The following is a 22,495-nucleotide window of genomic DNA, read 5'->3' on the forward strand; positions in this document are numbered from 1 at the left end:
GGGTCGCATCTTGGGCGTGACATGGCTTTACCGCCCGAATGGTAGTACCGCTCTCTTGAGCGGTAGTACCACTTTTGTGCGGGTTGAGGGGGTAACGGTTGGATTTCCCCCCTCTCCTCATTCAACCTTATCTTTTGAGCTCGTGTTTGCCCCCATTATCGACCTTTCTAGAGCTTGCTAACTCTTAATCCCTCCAATGATTCTTGCTAGTTCTTGAGGGAAAAGAGAGAGGAGATCTAAATCTACATTTCCACCAATCACTTCTTCTCTATGCGAGGGGAACCCCTTGGATCTATATCTTGGAGTTCTTTGTGAGCTCCTTGTTCTTCCTCTCATATTCCTCCATAGCTTTTGTTGTTGTGGTGGAATTTGGGAGTGAGGGACTTGACCACTTCATGTGTTCTTGCCATTGCATTAGTTGGATCAGTTTGAGTTCTCTGCGGTGATACGTGGAAGTGAAAAGTTGAGAAGCTTATTACTCTTTGATGTTTGGTACCCTAAAGCTTGTATCTCTTGGGTGCTTTGGCGCCCCAAACGGTTGGTGGTGCCTCAGAGCTCAATCATTGTGGTGTGGAGCTCCGGGCAAGCGTTCGGGTGTCCAATTAGGTTGTGGACATTGCCCCGAGCAATTTGTACGAGTTCTGGTGACCGCCCCAGGGGTTGCCAAAGTGTACGAATTCGGTGACCGCCCCCAAGGGTTGCCATTTGTACGGGTTCGGCGACCGTCCTCAAAGGTCCCTTAGTGGAATCACGTCATCTTGCATTATGCGAGGGCGTGAGGAATTAAAGAAGGCGAATGGCGCAGGTGCGGGTAACTTCGTTTGGGATTGACGCCTTCTTTCTTTTTGATTCGGTCGAGCTGTGCGATGCAATCAATATATCGATCTCTCATGCGTGTTTGATCGGGGCATATGGAGAGGTTTTCCTAATAGGGCTGGAATTCATTGCAAAATGTTCATGCCTCAGAACAACGTGGACACTTTTTCTTATTATATGGATAGTTGGTTAATTTTTATAAATGTGAGGGACTTTATTTGTAAAATAATATGATGGACCAAGAATACATATTTGTTTTATTAGTAGGTATAGATAGTAGGAGCAAACTCAACAAAATAACTATTATGAGATACTTGATTGACATAACCAAATTTTGCATTAAAATCATGATGACACGTTTCATGGTTATTATTACTCTTTTATAGCATACATGTCATCACCATAATCACCACAGTTAGCAACTTCGTTGTCATAATAAATTAGAACGTCTTCCTAAATAGTGGAATCATTACTAAATAAAGTCATGACCTCTCCAAACCCAATTTTGTCATTATGAAAAGATTTAACACGCTCCAAAGTAGTGGGATCACTAATACCTAGAGTTAACACTCTCCCAAACCCACTTTCATCAATATAATTATCATAAATAGGAGACATGCTATCATCATAATAAAATTTTTCATCAAAACTTGGGGGACTAAAAATATCATATCATCTTCATCAAACATAGAATCCCCAAGCTTGTGGCATTGCATATCATTAGCATCATGTATACTCGGGAAAGCATACTAACAACATTTTAATCTTGCTTATCGTTCACAGATTTTATGCCAAACATTTTATTGAACTCTTCTCCTAACACTTTGGCACAAATATTCGATCCATCATTTTCAAGAAATACATCGTAAAGATAAAGAACTTGATGTAACTTCAATTCCATTTTTTGTACTTTTCTTTTTATAAACCAAACTAGTAAAAATAAGAAATTAAAATATTTAATTGCAAGATCTAAATAGATATCTTCAAGCACTCATCTTCGTGACAACAACGCTAGAAAAGATCTTGATGTGTACTACACAACTTCATTCTTATAGACGTTGTTGGGCCTCCAAGTGTAGATTTTTGTAGGACAACAACAAATTTCCCTCAAGTGGATGACCTAAGGTTTATCAATCCGTGGGAGATGTAGGATGAAGATGGTCTCTCTCAAACAACCCTACAATCAAATACAAGTAATCTCTTCCCAGTACAATGGTAAATTGTATAATTGCAATAGTTCGACGAAGAGATGGTGATACAAGTGCAACATGCGTGGTAGAAATAGGTTTGTGTAATCTGAAAATATAAAAAATGGTGAGGGAACAAGTAGTAAACAATGAGCAAAATGATATATCAATGCTTGGAAACAAGGCCTAGGGTTCACACTTTCACTAGTGCAATCTCTCAACATTGCTAACATAATTGAATCATATAACTAGCCCTCAATGTGCAATAAAGAATCACTCCAAAATTCATATCTAGAGGAGAACATAAGATGAAATTGTTGTAGGTAGCAAAACCACCTCAAAGTTATCCTTTCCGATCAATCTATTGAGTCATCCCTATATGTTGGGGAACGTCGCATGGGAAACAAAAAATTTCCTACGCGCACGAAGACCTATCATGGTGATGTCCATCTACGAGAGGGGATGAGTGATCTACGTACCCTTGTAGACCGTACAGCAGAAGCGTTAGTGAACGCGGTTGATGTAGTGGAACGTCCTCACGTCCCTCGATCCGCCCCGCGAACAATCCCGCGATCAGTCCCACGATCTAGTACCGAACGGACGGCACCTCCGCGTTTAGCACACGTACAGCTCGACGATGATCTCGGCCTTCTTGATCCAGCAAGAGAGACGGAGAGGTAGAAGAGTTCACCGGCAGCGTGACGGCGCTCCGGAGGTTGGTGATGACCTTGTCTCAGCACGGCTCCGCCCGAGCTCCGCAGAAACGCGATCTAGAGGAAAAACCGTGGAGGTATGTGGTCGGGCTGCCGTGGAAAAGTCGTCTCAAATCAGCCCTAAAACCTCCGTATATATAGGTGGGAGGGAGGGGACCTTGCCTTGGGGCTCAAGGAGCCCCAAGGGGGTCGGCCGAGTCCAAGGGGGAAGGCTCCCCCCCCCAAACCGAGTTGGACTTGGTTTGGTGGGTGGGAGTCCTTCCTTCCCTTCCCACCTCCTCTTTTTTTTCTCTTTGATTTTCTTTCCTAGGCGCATAGGGCCCTTTTGGGCTGCCCCACCAGCCCACTAAGGGCTAGTGTGCCACCCTCAAGGCCTATGGGCTTCCCCGGGGTAGGTTGCCCCCCCCCCGGTGAACTCCCGGAACCCATTCGTCATTCCCGGTACATTCCCGGTAACTCCGAAAACCTTCCGGTAATCAAATGAGGTCATTCTATATATCAATCTTCGTTTACGGACCATTCCGGAAACCCTCGTGACGTCCGTGATCTCATACGGGACTCCGAACAACATTCGGTAACCAACCATATAACTCAAATACGCATAAAACAACGTTGAACCTTAAGTGTGCAGACCCTGCGGGTTGGAGAACTATGTAGACATGACCCGAGAGACTCCTCGGTCAATATCCAATACCGGGACCTGGATGCCCATATTGGATCCTACATATTCTACGAAGATCTTATCGTTTGAACCTCAGTGCCAAGGATGCATATAATCCCGTATGTCATTCCCTTTGTCCTTCGGTATGTTACTTGCCCGAGATTCGATCGTCAGTATCCGTATACCTATTTCAATCTCGTTTACCGGCAAGTCTCTTTACTCGTTCCCTAATACAAGATCCCGCAACTTACAATAAGTTACATTGCTTGCAAGGCTTGTGTGTGATGTTGTATTACCGAGTGGGCCCCGAGATACCTCTCCGTCACACGGAGTGACAAATCCCAGTCTTGATCCATACTAACTCAACTAACACCTTCGGAGATACCTGTAGAGCATCTTTATAGTCACCCAGTTACGTTGCGACGTTTGATACACACAAAGCATTCCTCCGGTGTCAGTGAGTTATATGATCTCATGGTCATAGGAATAAATACTTTACATGCAGAAAACAGTAGCAACAAAATGACACGATCAACATGCTACGTCTATTAGTTTGGGTCTAGTCCATCACGTGATTCTCCTAATGACGTGATCCAGTTATCAAGCAACAACACCTTGTTCATAATCAGAAGACACTGACTATCTTTGATCAACTGGCTAGCCAACTAGAGGCTTGCTAGGGACGGTGTTTTGTCTATGTATCCACACATGTAAATGAGTCTTCATTCAATACAATTATAGCATGGATAATAAACGATTATCTTGATACAGGAATTATAATAATAACTATATTTATTATTGCCTCTAGGGCATAATTCCAACAGTCTCCCACTTGCACTAGAGTCAATAATCTAGCCCTCACATCATCATGTGAATTATACTGTAATAAATCTAACACCCATGCAGTTCTGGTGTTGATCATGCTTTGGCCGTGGAAGAGGTTTAGTCAGTGGGTCTGCTACATTCAGATCCGTGTGCACTTTGCATATATTTACGTCCTCTCCCTCGACGTAGTCGCGGATGAGGTTGAAGCGTCGTTTGATGTGTCTGGTCTTCTTGTGAAACCGTGGTTCCTTCGCTAAGGCAATGGCACCCGTGTTGTCACATAACAAGGTTATTGGATTCAGTGCGCTTGGCACCACTCCAAGATCCGTCATGAACTGCTTCATCCAGACACCCTCCTTAGCCGCCTCCGAGGCAGCCATGTACTCTGCTTCACATGTAGAATCTGCTACGACGCTTTGCTTGGAACTGCACCAGCTTACCGCACCCCCATTAAGAATAAATACGTATCCGGTTTGCGACTTAGAGTCATCCGGATCTGTGTCAAAGCTTGCATCGACGTAACCTTTTACGGCGAGCTCTTCGTCACCTCCATACACGAGAAACATCTCCTTAGTCCTTTTCAGGTACTTTAGGATATTCTTGACCGCTGTCCAGTGATCCACTCCTGGATTACTCTGGAACCTACCTGCCATACTTATGGCCAGGCTAACATCCGGTCTAGTGCACAACATTGCATACATGATAGAACCTATGGCTGAAGCATAGGGGACGGAGCGCATATGCTCTCTATCTTCATCAGTTGCTGGGCACTGAGTCTTACTCAATCTCGTACCTTGTAAAACTGGCAAGAACCCTTTCTTGGACTGTTCCATTTTGAACCTCTTCAAAACTTTATCAAGGTATGTGCTTTGTGAAAGTCCTATCAGGCGTTTTGATCTATCCCTATAGATCTTAATGCCTAGAATGTAAGCAGCTTCTCCCAGGTCCTTCATAGAGAAACTCTTATTCAAGTAATCCTTTATGCTCTCTAAAAACTCCACGTTGTTTCCAATCAGCAATATGTCATCCACATATAATATTAGAAACGCCACAGAGCTCCCACTCACTTTCTTGTAAATACAAGATTCTCCAACCACTTGTATAAACCCAAATGCTTTGATCACCTCATCAAAGCGTTTGTTCCAACTCCGAGATGCTTGCACCAGTCCATAAATGGATCGCTTGAGCTTGCACACCTTGTTAGCATTCTTAGGATCGACAAAACCTTCGGGTTGTATCATATACAACTCTTCCTTAAGGAAACCGTTAAGGAACGCCGTTTTGACATCCATCTGCCAGATTTCATAATCGAAAAATGCAGCTATTGCTAACATGATTCTGACGGACTTAAGCATCGCTACGGGTGAGAATGTCTCATCGTAGTCAACTCCTTGAACTTGTGAAAAACCCTTTGCCACAAGTCGAGCTTTATAAACGGTCACATTGCCGTCAGCGTCCGTCTTCCTCTTAAAGATCCATTTGTTCTGAATAGCCTTGCGGCCCTCAGGTAGTACCTCCAAAGTCCACACTTTGTTCTCATACATGGATCCTATCTCGGACTTCATGGCTTCTAGCCATTTGTTGGAATCTGGGCCCACCATTGCTTCTTCATAATTTGCAGGTTCATTGTTGTCTAACAACATGATTGATAAGACGGGATTACCGTACCACTCTGGAGCAGCACGTGGTCTCGTCGACCTGCGTGGTTCGACAGAAACTTGAACTGGAGTTTCATGATCATCATCATTAACTTCCTCCTCAACCGGCGTCGCAACGACAGAGGTTTCCCCTTGCCCTGCGCCACCATCCAGAGGGATGAGAGGTTCGACAACCTCGTCAAGTTCTATCTTCCTCCCACTCAATTCTCTCGAGAGAAACTCCTTCTCGAGAAAAGCTCCGTTTTTAGCAACAAACACTTTGCCCTCGGATTTGAGATAGAAGGTTTACCCAACTGTCTCTTTTGGGTAACCTATGAAGACACACTTTTCCGCTTTGGGTTCCAGCTTTTCAGGCTGAAGCTTTTTGACATAAGCATCACATCCCCAAACTTTAAGAAACGACAACTTTGGCCTTTTGCCATACCACAGTTCGTATGGTGTCGTCTCAACAGATTTTGATGGTGCCCTATTTAAAGTGAATGCAGCTGTTTCTAATGCATAACCCCAAAACGATAACGGCAAATCAGTAAGAGACATCATAGATCGCACCATCTCTAATAGAGTACGATTACGACGTTCGGACACACCATTACGCTGTGGTGTTCGAGGCGGTGTTAACTGTGAAACCATTTCACATTGTCTTAAGTGAGTACCAAACTCGAAACTCAGATATTCACCCCCACGATCAGACCGTAGGAACTTGATCTTCTTGTTACGATGATTTTCCACTTCACTCTGAAATTGCTTGAACTTTTCAAATGTTTCAGACTTGTGCTTCATCAAGTAGACATAACCATATCTGCTCAAATCGTCAGTGAAGGTGAGAAAATAACGATGTCCGCCGCGTGCCTCCACGCTCATTGGACCACACACATCGGTATGTATGATTTCCAACAAGTCACTTGCACGCTCCATTGTTCCGGAGAACGGAGTCTTAGTCATCTTGCCCATGAGGCATGGTTCGCACGTGTCAAGTGAATCAAAGTCAAGTGACTCCAAAAGTCCATCAGCATGGAGTTTCTTCATGCGCTTTACACCAATATGACCTAAGCGGCAGTGCCACAAAAGTATGGCGCTATCATTGTTAACTCTAACTCTTTTGGTCTCAATGTTATGTATATGCGTATCACTATCAAGATTCAATATGAACAATCCTCTCACATTAGGTGCATGACCATAAAAGATGTTACTCATAGAAATAGAACAACCATTATTCTCTGACTTAAAAGAGTAACCGTCTCGCAATAAACAAGATCCAGATATAATGTTCATGCTCAACGCAGGCACTAAATAACAATGATTTAAGTTCATCACTAATCCTGATGGTAACTGAAGTGAAACTGTGCCGACGGCGATTGCATCAACCTTGGAACCATTTCCTACGCGCATCGTCACTTTATCTTTCGCCAGCCTTCGTCTTTTCCGCAGTTCCTGTTTCGAGTTGCAAATATGAGCAACAGAACCGGTATCGAATACCCAGGCACTACTACGAGAGCCGGTTAAGTACACATCAATAACATGTATATCAAATATACCTGATTTTTCTTTGGCCGCCTTCTTATCTGCCAGATACTTGGGGCAATTGCGCTTCCAGTGACCCATACCCTTGCAATAGTAACACTCCGTTTCAGGCTTAGGTCCAGCTTTGGGTTTCTTCATCGGATTGGCAACAGGCTTGCCACTCTTCTTTGAATTACCCTTCTTGCCTTTGCCGTTTCTCTTGAAACTAGTGGTCTTATTCACCATCAACACTTGATGTTCTTTACGGAGTTCAGACTCTGCGACTTTCAGCATCGCAAACAACTCGCCGGGAGACTTGTTCATCCCTTGCATGTTGTAGTTCAACACAAAGCCTTTATAGCTTGGCGGCAGTGATTGAAGGATTCTGTCAGTGATAGCCTCTTGCGGGAGTTCAATCCCCAGCTCAGCTAGACGGTTTGAGTACCCAGACATTTTGAGCACATGTTCACTGACAGACGAGTTTTCCTCCATCTTGCAAGCATAGAATTTATCAGAGGTCTCATACCTCTCGATCCGGGCGTTCTTCTGAAAGATAAACTCCAACTCCTGGAACATCTCAAATGCTCCATGACGCTCAAAGCGACATTGAAGTCCCGGTTCTAAGCCATACAAGACTGCACATTGAACTATTGAGTAGTCCTCCTTACGTGCTAACCAAGCGTTCTTAACATCCTGATCAGCCGTAGCGGGTGGTTCATCTCCTAGCGCAGCATTAAGGACATAATCCTTCTTCCCAGCTTGTAAGATTAGCTTAAGATTACGAGCCCAGTCTACAAAGTTGCTTCCATCATCTTTCAACTTAGCTTTCTCTAGGAACGTATTAAAATACAGGATGACTGTAGCGTGAGCCATGATCTACAACACAAATATATTCAAAGTGGACTTTAGACTATGTTCAAGATAATTAGAGTTTAACTTAATCAAATTATTCGCTAAACTCCCACTCAAAAAGTACATCTCTCTAGTCATTTGAGTGGTTCATGATCCACTTATACTAGCTCAAGTCCGATCATCACGTGAGTTGAGTATAGTTTCAGTGGTAAGCATCCCTATGCCAATCATATCATCTATATGATTCATGATCGACCTTTCGGTCTCATGTGTTCCGAGGCCATGTCTGCACATGCTAGGCTCGTCAAGCTTAACCCGAGTGTTCCGCGTGCGCAACTGTTTTGCACCCGTTGTATGTGAACGTTGAGTCTATCACACCCGATCATCACGTGGTGTCTCGAAACGACGAACTGTAGCAACGGTGCACAGTCGGGGAGAACACAATTTCGTCTTGAAATTTTAGTGAGAGATCACCTCATAATGCTACCGTCGTTCTAAGCAAAATAAGGTGCATAAAAGGATTAACATCACATGCAATTCATAAGTGACATGATATGGCCATCATCACGTGCTTCTTGATCTCCATCACCAAAGCACCGGCACGATCTTCTTGTCACCGGCGCCACACCATGATCTCCATCAACGTGTTGCCATCGGGGTTGTCGTGCTAATCATGCTATTACTACTAAAGCTACACCCTAGCAAAATAGTAAACGCATCTGCAAGCACAAACGTTAGTATAAAGACAACCCTATGGCTCCTGCCGGTTGCCGTACCGTCGACGTGCAAGTCGATATTTACTATTACAACATGATCATCTCATACATCCAATATATCACATCACATCGTTGGCCATATCACATCACAAGCATACCCTGCAAAAACAAGTTAGACGTCCTCTAATTTTGTTGTTGCATGTTTTACGTGGTGACCATGGGTATCTAGTAGGATCGCATCTTACTTACGCAAACACCACAACGGAGATATATGAGTTGCTATTTAACCTCATCCAAGGACCTCCTCGGTCAAATCCGATTCAACTAAAGTTGGAGAAACCGACACTTGCCAGTCATCTTTGAGCAACGGGGTTACTCGTAGCGATGAAACCAGTCTCTCGTAAGCGTACGAGTAATGTCGGTCCAAGCCGCTTCAATCCAACAATACCGCAGAATCAAGAAAAGACTAAGGAGGGCAGCAAAACGCACATCACCGCCCACAAAAACTTTTGTGTTTCTACTCGATAAGACATCTACGCATGAACCTAGCTCATGATGCCACTGTTGGGGAACGTCGCATAGGAAACAAAAAATTTCCTACGCGCACGAAGACCTATCATGGTGATGTCCATCTACGAGAGGGGATGAGTGATCTACGTACCCTTGTAGACCGTACAGCAGAAGCGTTAGTGAACGCGGTTGATGTAGTGGAACGTCCTCACGTCCCTCGATCCGCCCCGCGAACAATCCCGCGATCAGTCCCACGATCTAGTACCGAACGGACGGCACCTCCGCGTTCAGCACACGTACAGCTCGACGATGATCTCGGCCTTCTTGATCTAGCAAGAGAGACGGAGAGGTAGAAGAGTTCACCGGCAGCGTGACGGCGCTCCGGAGGTTGGTGATGACCTTGTCTCAGCACGGCTCCGCCCGAGCTCCGCAGAAACGCGATCTAGAGGAAAAACCGTGGAGGTATGTGGTCGGGCTGCCGTGGAAAAGTCGTCTCAAATCAGCCCTAAAACCTCCGTATATATAGGTGGGAGGGAGGGGACCTTGCCTTGGGGCTCAAGGAGCCCCAAGGGGGTCGGCCGAGTCCAAGGGGGAAGGCTTCCCCCCCCCAAACCGAGTTGGACTTGGTTTGGTGGGTGGGAGTCCTTCCTTCCCTTCCCACCTCCTTTTTTTCTTCTCTTTGATTTTCTTTCCTAGGCGCATAGGGCCCTTTTGGGCTGCCCCACCAGCCCACTAAGGGCTGGTGTGCCACCCTCAAGTCCTATGGGCTTCCCCGGGGTGGGTTGCCCCCCCCCCGATGAACTCCCGGAACCCATTCGTCATTCCCGGTACATTCCCGGTAACTCCGAAAACCTTCCGGTAATCAAATGAGGTCATCCTATATATCAATCTTCGTTTCCGGACCATTCCGGAAACCCTCGTGACGTCCGTGATCTCATTCGGGACTCCGAACAACATTCGGTAACCAACCATATAACTCAAATACGCATAAAACAACGTCGAACCTTAAGTGTGAAGACCCTGCGGGTTGGAGAACTATGTAGACATGACCCGAGAGACTCCTCGGTCAATATCCAATAGCGGGACCTGGATGCCCATATTGGATCCTACATATTCTACGAAGATCTTATCGTTTGAACCTCACTGCCAAGGATTCATATAATCCCGTATGTCATTCCCTTTGTCCTTCGGTATGTTACTTGCCCGAGATTCGATCGTCAGTATCCGTATACCTATTTCAATCTCGTTTACCGGCAAGTCTCTTTACTCGTTCCGTAATACAAGATCCCGCAACTTACAATAAGTTACATTGCTTGCAAGGCTTGTGTGTGATGTTGTATTACCGAGTGGGCTCCGAGATACCTCTCCGTCACACGGAGTGACAAATCCCAGTCTTGATCCATACTAACTCAACTAACACCTTCGGAGATACCTGTAGAGCATCTTTATAGTCACCCAGTTACGTTGCGACGTTTGATACACACAAAGCATTCCTCCGGTGTCAGTGAGTTATATGATCTCATGGTCATAGGAATAAATACTTGACACGCAGAAAACAGTAGCAACAAAATGACACGATCAACATGCTATGTCTATTAGTTTGGGTCTAGTCCATCACGTGATTCTCCTAATGACGTGATCCAGTTATCAAGCAACAACACCTTGTTCATAATCAGAAGACACTGACTATCTTTGATCAACTGGCTAGCCAACTAGAGGCTTGCTAGGGACGGTGTTTTGTCTATGTATCCACACATGTAAATGAGTCTTCATTCAATACAATTATAGCATGGATAATAAACGATTATCTTGATACAGGAATTATAATAATAACTATATTTATTATTGCCTCTAGGGCATAATTCCAACACTATAAGTGCCACAAACAGCCCTAGAGTCCGTACGAGAATAACACCTATGATATGCGTCAACCAACACTAATATCACCTAGATACTCTAATGTCACCACAAGTATCTATGAGTTAATTATTCAACATGCATCAAACAATTTCAGATTCATCATATTCAATCCACACAAAGAACTTCAAAGAGTATCCCAAGATTTCTATCGGAGAAAGTAGGACAAGAACGTGTATCAAACCATATGCATTGATTACCCCAATACCACCACAGATTCCTGCAAGTTGATTACCAAAACATATATCAAGTGAATCAATAGAACTCCTAGTTGTCACCACGGGTATCCACATGCAAGACATACATCAAGTGATCTAAAATCCAATATTCAACCCGACATAACAAAACCTTAAAGGGAGAGACTCAATTCATCACATTAAGATAGCAAGGGAAGAACACCGTATGATTCAACTATATTAACAAAGCACATGATACATCAAGAATGTGCCATGTCAAGAATGAGAGAGAGAGAGAGAGAGAGAGATCGAACAAACACATAACTACTGGTACATACCCTCAGCCCCGATGGTGAACTATTCCCTCCTTGTCATGGAGACCGCCGGGATGATGAAGATGGACTCCGGTGTTGATTTACCCCTCTCATAGTGTGCCGGAACATGGCTTTGAATGAGATCATTTTGGAATAGAGGCTTGCGGCGGCGGAGCGTAAGTTATAGGTTAACTTTTGGGGTCTTTTGAATACATAGGGATTTTCAGCGTTGGACTTTAGCCAGGAGGTGCCATAGGGGTCCCACAAGGTATCTAGCGCGACCATCCCTCCTAGGCGCGCCTAGATGCCTTGTGGGTCTTTTGACATTCCTTCGAAGCTTCATCGGTCCCTTTCATTCCAGAAAAAATCGTCAAAAAGTTTCGGATGATTTCTCAAACTTTTATTTTCTGCACAAAAACAATATCACTATAATTCTACTGAAAATAGCATCAGTCCAGGTTATTTCCATTAAATTATATAAAAGTGCATCAAAGGTATTGTAAACATGGGTAAATATGATATGCATACTTCATAAATTATTGATATATTGGAGACCTATCAAGCGAGAAGGTGTGCTTGCTACTCTCTACTCCTGGTTTGTATCCTGGATGTCTCGATATAAAGCTACGAAGTTGAACCTCCTATCATGTGTAAATTCATATGAAATGTTATACATGTCATGGCAATTTCAAAACTATGAAACCTTTTAAAGATTGTTTTTCCTTTTTTGTATCTTTTTAAGATGTGATGTATTTGTTGTCAACCCATATTTACGTGTCAATTTTTGTTAAATAGGAAATAAGTTGCTACCCATGATGGTAGCTACGCACCTACCCTATTTTTATCTCTAATTATTTTGGAATAGGAAAAATAACTCTATAACAAAAATATCGCGACTTTGGAGCAGCTAGGCAAGGAAACGTGCCATTATGCCAAAAAAAAGCATGCAAAAAGACTGACAGAAGTGAGAAAAACCGCTTTCTACACAATAAAAAGGCACTTGTGTCGAAAAGGTAATAAAAATGATAAGCATAAGTGATAAAAAGTCATTTCTATACAACAAAAACGCACTTCTTCCAATGCCATAAGAAACCCGACACCTCATATATCTAAAAAGGCATTTATGCCAAAGGGTTTGTAACTGTCATCATGCATGTGTAGCTACCACCATGCATAGAAAATCACCTCTCACATGACAAAAATATGCAAAACTTTGTACTAGGTACATGACAATTCTAAAAAAACAACATCAAAATGGTCACTAGGGTAATTTTTTGATTGAATTTGCATGGTAATTTTTTACATTCACGTACCATTTCAGAATTTGCAAGTGTGGAAAATCTAGTATATACACTGGTAAAAATCATGTCATGTTTGCTTTCTTAACATGGCAAGTTCACACAATTTCATAATGTCCACATGGCAAATTTATGAATTTTCAAACATGTCATATGGCAAAGTTTACGCATTTCTGTAATGTCCACGTGGGAAAACAAATCATTGTTATATGACAGATTTTGCTTTCTTGGGGTGTACACGAATTAGGATTTTTAGAAATGTTTGTAATAGTCACATGGAAAATTTTAGTTGTTGTTTTGTTTTTTCTAAGTAAAGTTGTTTTATGAACATGAAAATATATAAAAAATTATATTTTTTCACATGACAAATTCATATCATATTTGTTTTCTAAACATGGCAAGTTTACATTTTTCGTAATGTCCACAAGGCAAAAATAAAGTTTCAAACTACTTGCATGGAAAATTTTACACATTTTTCGTAATGTCCACAAGGCAAAAATGAAGTTTCAAACTACTTGCATGGAAAAATTTACACATTTTTCGTATTGCCCACATGGCAAACAAATCATGGTTATATGCCAAATTTTGGATTATTGGTGTATAGTGATGTCATATTTTTTGAAATATTTCTAATAGTGATTTTGATTTGGTTTGTTTTTTCAAAATAAATTTGTTTCTACAAATGGCAAATTTAGAAATATTTCTCCTCTTCGCACATGGCAAAGTCATATAATATTTTTTTTCTAATCATGGCTAGTTCACATTTTTCGTAATGTCCACCTAGCCAATTTATGATTTTCAAACATTTGATATCTGACATGTAATGTCCGCATGTCAATTTTTTTTCCTGATTAGAATGTAAATTATGGATTATTTGATGTATAATACTTGGCAATTTTTGGAAATGTTTCTAATAGTCAGATTGTAAATTTAGTTTTTTGCATGTTTTTTTGCCTCTTCTCATTGTTATATGTGACATTTGTGATTGAAACCGTGACATGGCAATTCTAGACGTGATAAATCAGATGGCAAATTCATATTTTTTTTGTCTTTCCAAACATGGCAAATTTTATGTCTTTTTTAGTGATCCCTTGCAAGCTTTAGGATTTTTCTACCTTATTCATAACAATTTAGGAAATGTTTCTCCTCTGTGACATGGCTATTTTAGATTATGTTGCATTTTTCAAGTAAAATCCATTTCTATGTATTAATATTTTATGATAAACATATTATTTTTTACCTTTTCACTGAATCGCATATTCCAGGATCATAGTAGTTATAACATAGAATATCAACTCTTAGTTATGAATATGAAAAATATAACATTATTATCGTCTTTAGGGCATATTTCCAACAGGTATGCTTCAATCCAATCCTCCCTAACTTTTTTCTTTGTCACCATCATTCTGTACGCTGAGCAGACAATGAAGTTATCATATTTTTCGCGATGCCATGCCCAGATATCGGTCTGCGGAGACGTGTTGATGAAAATGGCACAAATTGCTTGTATGTCCATGGGCAAGAAAACTCGCTCTAACTCTGTCATGTCCCACTCACAAGAAGTCGAGTCAATAGTTCGGCCACCAGTTATGGAGTGTCTAATACTAAGGTTGCCACTAGCCAGAGCCTTTCGGTCCTCGGTATCCAATTGTCTCCCCATATTTTCGTTGTTGCACCATTAACTATTCGCATGATCAAATTAAGCTTTAGCATGGCTCGCCCTTCAACTATGGCTCTCTATGTTTTAGATGGAGAGGAGCCTAACGATGTTTCCATGATTTCTCACAAAGGCAAGTGCACTGCTTTAACTATATGTGCACTCAGTGTCTCTGGAACCTAGAGAACGCGCCATGCTGGGTGTCCTAACAGGGCCAAGTTGAATAATTCAAAATCCTTGAAGCTAATCCCTCCATATTTTGGCATCGTCATAGTGTCCCATGAGACCCATAGTGATTTCCGTTGGCCATTCTTGCTTCCCCATAAAAAAAATTGATCATCGAATTTAACTTTTCACATATACTTGCTGGCCATTCTTGCTTCCCCATAAGAAAAAAATTGATCATCGAATTTAACTTTTTCACATATACTTCCAGGCAGTTTAAAACAAGACGCCAAATAAGTTTGAGCTGCGTGTGCAAGTGACTTTATAAGAAAGCTGTCTAATCCATTTGGATAATGAACAGATTGTCCACCGTTGGATTTGCTCGCGGGCCTTAAATGTGACTGTAATCCCCGAAAGCGTAGACCGGGCCTGAAAGACAAGGCCTAGCCCAACGAGCCCACCCTTAATCGCTACGCGTCTGTACTATATATTTCCCACTGCCCACCACTCCACCCTTTCACGGACCTAGGGTTTTGCTCCCGCCGCCGCCGCCGAAGCCGCCGCTGCGTCTTCGTCTCCGCCGCGACGATGGTACGCTCTCTTCCTCTCCTTCCATGAAGTCCCACCCTCTCCTCTAGCGTTTCATCCTCCCTCTAACCCGGCTTCCCGTTCGTTTCTTGTCTCCTCCCCGCAGCCGTCCCACAAGACCTTCCGCATCAAGCAGAAGCTGGCCAAGAAGCAGCGCCAGAACCGCCCCATCCCCTACTGGATCCGCATGCGGACCGACAACACCATCAGGTAACGGCTGCCTCCTCCCCCTCCCCCCTCGCTCCTTCTTCCTCTTCGATCCAGCCCGGCGTCCGCGTGCTGACCCACCATTGGCTCTCTTCCGTGCTCAGGTACAACGCGAAGCGCAGGCACTGGCGCCGCACCAAGCTCGGGTTCTAGATCCGGACCGGCCGCCGCGTGGGGGAGCCATGGTTCCAAGATTTATCTGCATTTTGTTTTATGGACGTTTCACTGTTTATCATGCAAGCTAAGCTAGGAAGTGGATTCCAGGATGTTTTTGTTATGAATTTCGTCATGTTGAGAGGGTTTGCTTGTACTCTGGTGTACCGATGTTACCATGCTGTGCCAAGTAAAGAACCTTTGCTATATCTCTCCCTTGTTAAATTGTCTCCATGACTTAATTTTGGTCCATGTGGTCAACTATGTTGTGCTGATGCTGGTTATTTCTGTGTTCCTCTGTTTGTATTGTGCCATTGTAGTGGTCAAAGGGCATAGTAATTGTAGTACGTAGTTGATGTTTGTGTAGTTGTAGTGTTTTTTCTGGAGATATGTTGTGGTAGCCTACCTAGAGAGTGAGAGAGATTGGATTTAATGATTGTTTTATTGATTTGTACTGAAACTGGCTCAAGTATTTCATGTCCTACATGTTTTGGCATGATTGGTTACCATACCAGCATGTGTTTACAGTAGTTAGCTTATACTCCCTCCGTTTCAAAATATAAGTCTTTTTAGAGGTTCCATTAGGGGACTAAATGCAGATGTATATAGACATACTTTAGAATGTGGATTCATTCATTTTGTTCCGCATGTAGTCCATTAGTGGAATCGTCTAAAAGACTCATATTTAGGAACGGAGGGAGTAAAGACACATATTTAGGAAGGGAGGAGTATATTTTGAGTAGGGCCAGGTCTTGTATCCTGTTTACATGTCAAGTCTGAATGTACTGTATAGCCATGCTGTAGATACAGAGTGTGCTATACAGTTTTGAGTTAACTTTTAGTTTTATCCATGCTTTCACTTGAATGTTATCAACTCAATTCCCTACCCCCACTATAAATACTATGCCCAGTAATTCGTACACTAAAATGTCACGTTGGTTTGTTTTTGTTTTGCTGAGAAATGTCACATTGACAAATGTGCCGTAGTGCCGTGCCTTTCTCTAGTCAGTACAAACTACATCCTCCCTTGTGGAATGTTCTGTTTTGAAATCCTAACCTGGTGCCTACAGCTGGTGACCAAAAATATGAATTATAGTGTTATTAGCTAGTATCTTAAATATGGTCTTCATGGTGCTGGAGGATTGTTGCAAATTCGTGTGCTTATTTCTGAGCATTCGTGGAGCGAACTGATTTTGTTTAGGGTTCCTGCTTACCTATACTGAGCATTCATCTGCTTATATGTATGGTATTGCATTGTTTAAGTGTCCTTGGTTTGCTCGTTCATGATTGTTGTCTGTTCATAATTGTGATTGTTAAGTGAATGCCAACCTTCATCTTGAGCTCTTCTATTAAGAATCATCCGTCATCATTACTTCATTGGCCTTCTTGTGTGGTTAGTGGACAGGCCATGTCTGTGTTAGTACAGCATATGCTGCTTGGTTTCACTGTCAGTCCGGTGAGCGGCGCATGCTTAGCCGAGTTGCAAATTTGCTTTCTCTGGACCTCTGTGAGTTCTTTTAGATAGCTCTGTGGCTAGTCTGTTTACTAGCAATTTCGAAGCAATTTCATCTCCGCGGTCTGGTGAACATCGCCCCAGGAGCGTGGTCGATCCCTTATTATTTATTGATGAAATTGCTAGTGTACAAGTTTGGCTTTCTTTGTATGAATGAGTGTTTATTTCACATAACAAGCTAACATTGGCTGTGCAACAAGATCGAAGAGCTTACAGATTACAAGCAAAAGAAGAACCCAAAACCGTACTCCTATACATACTGAAGAGAGGGCACTCTTCTTCCCCCTCCCCACTGCAAAATACAAATATAACCAACAACTTCTTAACATCTAGGTTAGAAAAATAACAACCCTGAGAAAATCTGAACCAATCTTCCCCGCTCCAAGCCTTCCGCCTCTCGGCGGGAGGCAGAGGGGGGCAAAAAAAAAAACTTAAGGTGTAGATATTGCTGCCTGTCCTGTCTATCGCCGTTGACGAGGTTGGTCGTCGTCGATGATCATACCGTGTAGCTCTGGTTTATTGTCTCAATGTCGAGCCCCTTGAGCTTGACGACCGACTCGACGTGGCCCTTGAGCGTGTGCAGCTCCCTGAGCCTGGCCACCTCCGCCCGCTTGGCGGCCTGCTCGGCGATCTCCGAGAGCTCGCGGTAGCCATTGTTGTCGGCGAAGAGGTCGGAGTTGTTGCTGCCCTGGTTGAGGCCGTGCAGCGTCCTCTGCGCCGTCGCCCACTGCGCCTCCCTCTCCACCTTGCCGTAGTCGTTCTTGTTGGTGAAGGCCGTCTGCGACATTTTCCATTCCATGGACGGTCAATCAATGAGAAGAGAGCTTGTAATGGAGTTGGTGGGCAATGGATGGAGGATGGGAATGGCGGCTTGCCTTGTTGTTGATGTTGTTCCAGGCCCTGCCGCTGAGGGCGTAGCGGATGATGAACTTGAGGATGTCGAGCGGGATGTAGGTGACGACGGTGAAGGCCCAGATGGAGAGCCCCCACCCCCACCCGATCCCCTGCATCTTGCAGAACTCCCAGTTGGCGTACACGGCGATGCACGTCGCCAGCAGCTGCGCCACGAAGAAGGCGATCACCAGCAGCGCCCCCGGCCGCTCCACGAACGACCAGCTCCGCGACCGCGTCACGAAGATGAGCGCCTGGCTGATGATGCTCACCTGCAGGTACAGCGCCGCCATCATCTCCTTCTCGTTCTCCCGGATCGACCTCACCCCGAACGTCTCCTGCATTCCATTCCATTTATATTATCTTACAATCGATCGATCCATCATGTCGGTTGATCCCTGTAGCCTGGAGGGAAGGAGGAGGGAGGCGATCGATCGCCGGAGGGAAGGAGAGGAGAAAGAAGAAGTACCGGGAAGAACTCGGTGTCGTGGGCGAGGTAGAAGAAGAGCACGGTGACGAGGGCCATGTAGGTGCCGAGGACGACGCCGGTGGCGAAGATCTCCTTGAGCTTCCACGAGTCGGGGGTGGGCGACGGCTTGACGCGGTCCTTGGAGATGGTCATGATGGTGCCGTCGTTGAGGATGGCGATGATGAGCACCATGAAGGGCGCAAAGTCGAACTTCCACAGCAGCGCCACCAGCATGAACCCGACCACGATCCGGATGGTGATGGACACGGCGTAGATGGTGTAGTTCTTCATCCGCTGGAAGATTGCGCGGCTGGTGAGCACCGCGCTCACGATCACGCTCAGCCCGGGCTCCGTCAGCACGATGTCCGACGCCGACCGCGCCGCGTCCGTCGCGTCGTCCACCGCGATCCCGATGTCCGCCTTCTTCAGCGCCGGCGCGTCGTTCACGCCGTCCCCGGTCATGCCGCAGATGTGCTTCCGGTCCTGCAGCCGCTTCACGATCTCGTACTTGTGCTCCGGGAACACCCCGGCGAACCCGTCCGCCTTCTCGATCAGCTCGTCGATGGGGAGCCCGCTCATCTCCGTGCTCTTGTCGCCCAGCAGCGTCGTGGAAGGGTACATGTTGGTGCCCATGCCCAGCCGCCGCGCCGTCTCCTTGCCGATGGCCAGCTGGTCGCCGGTGATCATCTTCACGTTCACGCCCAGGTGCAGCGCGCGCCGGATCGTCTCCGCGCTGTCGTGCCGGGGCGGGTCGAACAGCGGCAGCAGCCCCACGAACTGCCACGGCTCGCCGGGGCTGTCCTTGTTCTTGGCCGGCACCGGCTGGTACGACACGCCCAGCGACCGCAGCCCCCGGTCGGCGTACTGGTCGATCAGGCCGTGGACCCTCTTCTCGGCCTCCTTGGGCATCCTGCACAGCTCGATGATCTGCTCCGGCGCGCCCTTGCTGATCCGGTGCCAGTCGCCGTTGCCGTCGATGTAGGTGATGGCCGTGCGCTTCTCCACGGGGTTGAAGGGGAGGAAGTGCACCTCCTGGATGCCGGCGCGGGCCTCCTTGGGGTCGGCCAGCATGCCGACGATGCATGTGTCGATGGCGTCCTGGTTCTCCACGCGGGACGCCCTGGCGGCGTAGAGGAGCACCGTGTCCTTGTCTATCCCTCTGCCGTACACCTCGATGAGCGTCTTGTCGACGGTGAGCTTGTTGAGCGTGAGCGTGCCCGTCTTGTCGCTGCACAGCACGTCCATGCCGGCCATCTCCTCGATGGCGGTCATGCGCTTGGTGATGGCGCCCTGCTGGGACAGCCGGTGGGAGCCGATGGCCATGGTGACGGAGAGCACGGTGGGCATGGCGATGGGGATGCCGCCGATGAGGAGCACGAGCAGGTTGTCGATGCCGTCGCGGTAGGCGCGGTGCTGGATCGGGTACATGACGACAACCTCCACCAGCATCCCGGCGGCGATGGAGATGATGCAGAAGTTGCCGATGGCGGTGAGCACCTGCTGGAAGTGACCGACGTTGTTGGTGCTGTCGACGAGGTGCGCCGCCTTGCCGAAGAAGGTGTGCACGCCGGTGGCGATGACGACGGCCTCGATCTCGCCCTGCTTCACCGTCGACCCGGAGAAAACCCCCTGGCCGGAGTGCTTGTTCACGGGCATGGACTCGCCGGTGAGCGCGGCCTGGTCGACCTTGAGCGGGTCGCCCTCGAGCAGCCTGGCGTCGGCGGGGATGATGTCCCCGAGCTTGATGCTGATAATGTCGCCGGGTACGAGGAAGGAGGCGTCCATCTCGCTCCACTTGCCGTCCCTCAGACACTTGGTTTTGGGGGCGAGGCCGGCCATGAGGGCGGCAGCGGCGTTGCCGGCGTTGTTCTCCTCGATGAAGCTGATGGTGGAGTTGATGAAGAGCAGGGTGACGATGCCGACGAAGTCCTGCCAGTCGGGGGGCTTGCCGCCGCCGTTGGCGAGCACGATGGCCATGATGGCGGCGGCCTCCATGACCCAGGACAGCGGGTTCCACATGAAGCCGAGGAACTTGAGCAGCTTGTTCTCCGTCTTCTCCTCCAGCTTGTTGGGCCCGAAGATGGCGAGCCGGTTCTGCGCCTCGGTGCCGCTCAGCCCCTGCTTGCTGCACTTGAGGTGGCTGAAGACCTCCGGCACCGGGATGGTCTCCAGGTCCACCGTCTCGTTCTTCACGTCCTCCAGCGTCATGGACGCCATGGCGCCGGCTGCCTCCGCCGGTCTCTCCCCCTCCTTCTCGGTCGCTTTGCTACCTTGGCGTGTGCGTGTGCGTGCGTGGGCGTGGCCGCGCGCGCGCGCGGGGAGGGGAGGCGCGCGCTGCTGCTGCTGGTGGTAGTGGTGGTGGTGGTGGTGGTGGGCTGAGCTGTGCTGGTGGCGCGCCGAGCTCAGGAGCTGGGAGCGAGTGGGGGCTAGGAGTTCATGGATGGGGGATGGAGGGTAGGGATGGAGGGAGGCCCTCGCGGTCCCTCTGCTGGTTGAAGACGACGAGGTGGGGGTGCGGGCGCCCCACGATCCTTATACCGCGCCACCGGGCTCGCCGCGGGCGGGGGTAGCTCACTGCCGCACGACTGGTCTATGCCGCATGCAGCGGCCGCGCGCGACCCGCGCGGCGCACCCCTGCTTTCGCTCTCTGCTCTTCTTCTTCCTGCTCCTACTCCTACTCCTAGCTGCGTTTCCTGCTCTTCAGTGCACACCACTGGTGTTTCTTCCACAACAATGCTACATCGACGGAACTTTTACAGGGTAACACGGAGTGGACTCAATGTGTCAAGCAGTGATTGAACTAAGGGGTAGCTTTAGGCCCCACCCACCTGAAATCAGGGGGGTTTGGTTTAATTAAATGGAAAGAGCCCGTAATTAACCTGTAAAACGTCCGTACGTCTAGCATTTTTCGTTTCTTCCACTAGCCCACACGTTCACATGAACATGTTTGTTTATTTAACACAATAATAAAATTGAAATGTTCATCTTTCTTGAAAACTTCCAATCTATTAGTCAACTCTCTAAGGCAGTTCAAAGGACATTATTTTAGAAGTAAAAAATTACTACCTCGTTAACCGTTTATCAGACATTTTTAGAGTCTATGATGGTGTTAAAGAATGTCTTATATTAAGTTGCAGAGGGAGAGCATACAGGTCCGTAGATCACCTAGCGACGACTACAAACACTAAAGTGAACCGATGGTATGTCACCGTTTTGTTTCCCTCTCACCGGAGCCGGGCAAACATTGTTGTCGTGGGGAGTTCCTTGGGTAATTCCAAAAACCAATGTTCATTTTTTTTAATCTTGTGAGAATGGGATCTCAACCTATACCGATAAAGACCGTGTCGTTGTTTCCCTTGGTGCGCTGCTTTACTTTGGTCTTTATAAAAAATAAATCAAAGCATTTTACTTAAAGATATCATTGTTGTAATCTCTACTCTATGCTTTCTAATGGATTTTTGGGCTGTTCCACATAAAAGAGGAGTTCTAAATATTCTTACGGAAGTGTTCTACCGAAAAGAGGAGTGCTAAACATTCGTAGGAAGTGCCTAAGAGGCTGGCCCAAGTGGTGTGCGATGTCTATGGTGGTGCTCGTGGCTAGGGCCGACTGTGGGGAGAATGGGGTTGCTTCGTCAGCGTGGCTTTTCAGTTTGTCTATATTTAGTGTTTTGTTGTTCTCTGTTCAGTGGTGTTGGGGGGGGGGGGGGGG

General features: G+C 46.2%; 2 protein-coding genes across 3 annotated transcripts; one reads left to right on the top strand and one right to left on the bottom strand.

Annotated features, from left to right (window-relative positions):
* Positions 1-10,897: 10,897 nt before the first annotated feature.
* LOC123402935 (ATPase 8, plasma membrane-type-like) lies at positions 10,898-21,132 on the bottom strand. 2 transcript variants are annotated; one of them, XM_045096905.1, is made up of 4 exons: positions 18,787-21,003; positions 18,302-18,655; positions 18,020-18,204; positions 10,898-10,931 (listed from the first exon to the last, which is right to left on the bottom strand). In XM_045096905.1, the coding sequence occupies exons 1-4, from the start codon at positions 21,001-21,003 to the stop codon at positions 10,898-10,900; spliced, it is 2,790 nt and encodes a 929-aa protein (XP_044952840.1). The 2 variants fall into 2 exon arrangements, with proteins under 2 accessions (XP_044952840.1, XP_044952839.1); XM_045096904.1 differs by lacking the exon at positions 10,898-10,931 and having other exon boundaries at positions 16,029-18,204; positions 18,787-21,132.
* Positions 15,455-16,122, top strand: LOC123402936 (60S ribosomal protein L39). The gene is made up of 3 exons (XM_045096906.1): positions 15,455-15,556; positions 15,660-15,763; positions 15,865-16,122. Exons 1-3 carry the CDS (start codon positions 15,554-15,556, stop codon positions 15,911-15,913), a joined length of 156 nt encoding a protein of 51 aa, XP_044952841.1. The 5' UTR covers positions 15,455-15,553; the 3' UTR covers positions 15,914-16,122.
* Positions 21,133-22,495: the final 1,363 nt, after the last annotated feature.

The sequence above is a fragment of the Hordeum vulgare genome, chromosome 6H (assembly GCF_904849725.1).
Source record: "Hordeum vulgare subsp. vulgare chromosome 6H, MorexV3_pseudomolecules_assembly, whole genome shotgun sequence".
Taxonomy (NCBI): Eukaryota; Viridiplantae; Streptophyta; class Magnoliopsida; order Poales; family Poaceae; genus Hordeum; species Hordeum vulgare.

What these genes read in the sequence shown, in the direction of transcription:
- LOC123402936 (XM_045096906.1), top strand. An exon ending in CGGACCGACAACACCATCAG is followed by an intron (nt 15,764 to 15,864) that starts GTAACGGCTGCC and finishes TTCCGTGCTCAG; the next exon opens with GTACAACGCGAAGCGCAGGC.
- LOC123402935 (XM_045096904.1), bottom strand. Translation starts at nt 21,003, where the DNA reads ATGGCGTCCATGACGCTGGAGGACGTGAAGAACGAGACGGTGGACCTG. An exon ending in ACGACACCGAGTTCTTCCCG is followed by an intron (nt 18,656 to 18,786) that starts GTACTTCTTCTT and finishes AATGGAATGCAG; the next exon opens with GAGACGTTCGGGGTGAGGTC. An exon ending in GGAACAACATCAACAACAAG is followed by an intron (nt 18,205 to 18,301) that starts GCAAGCCGCCAT and finishes AAAATGTCGCAG; the next exon opens with ACGGCCTTCACCAACAAGAA.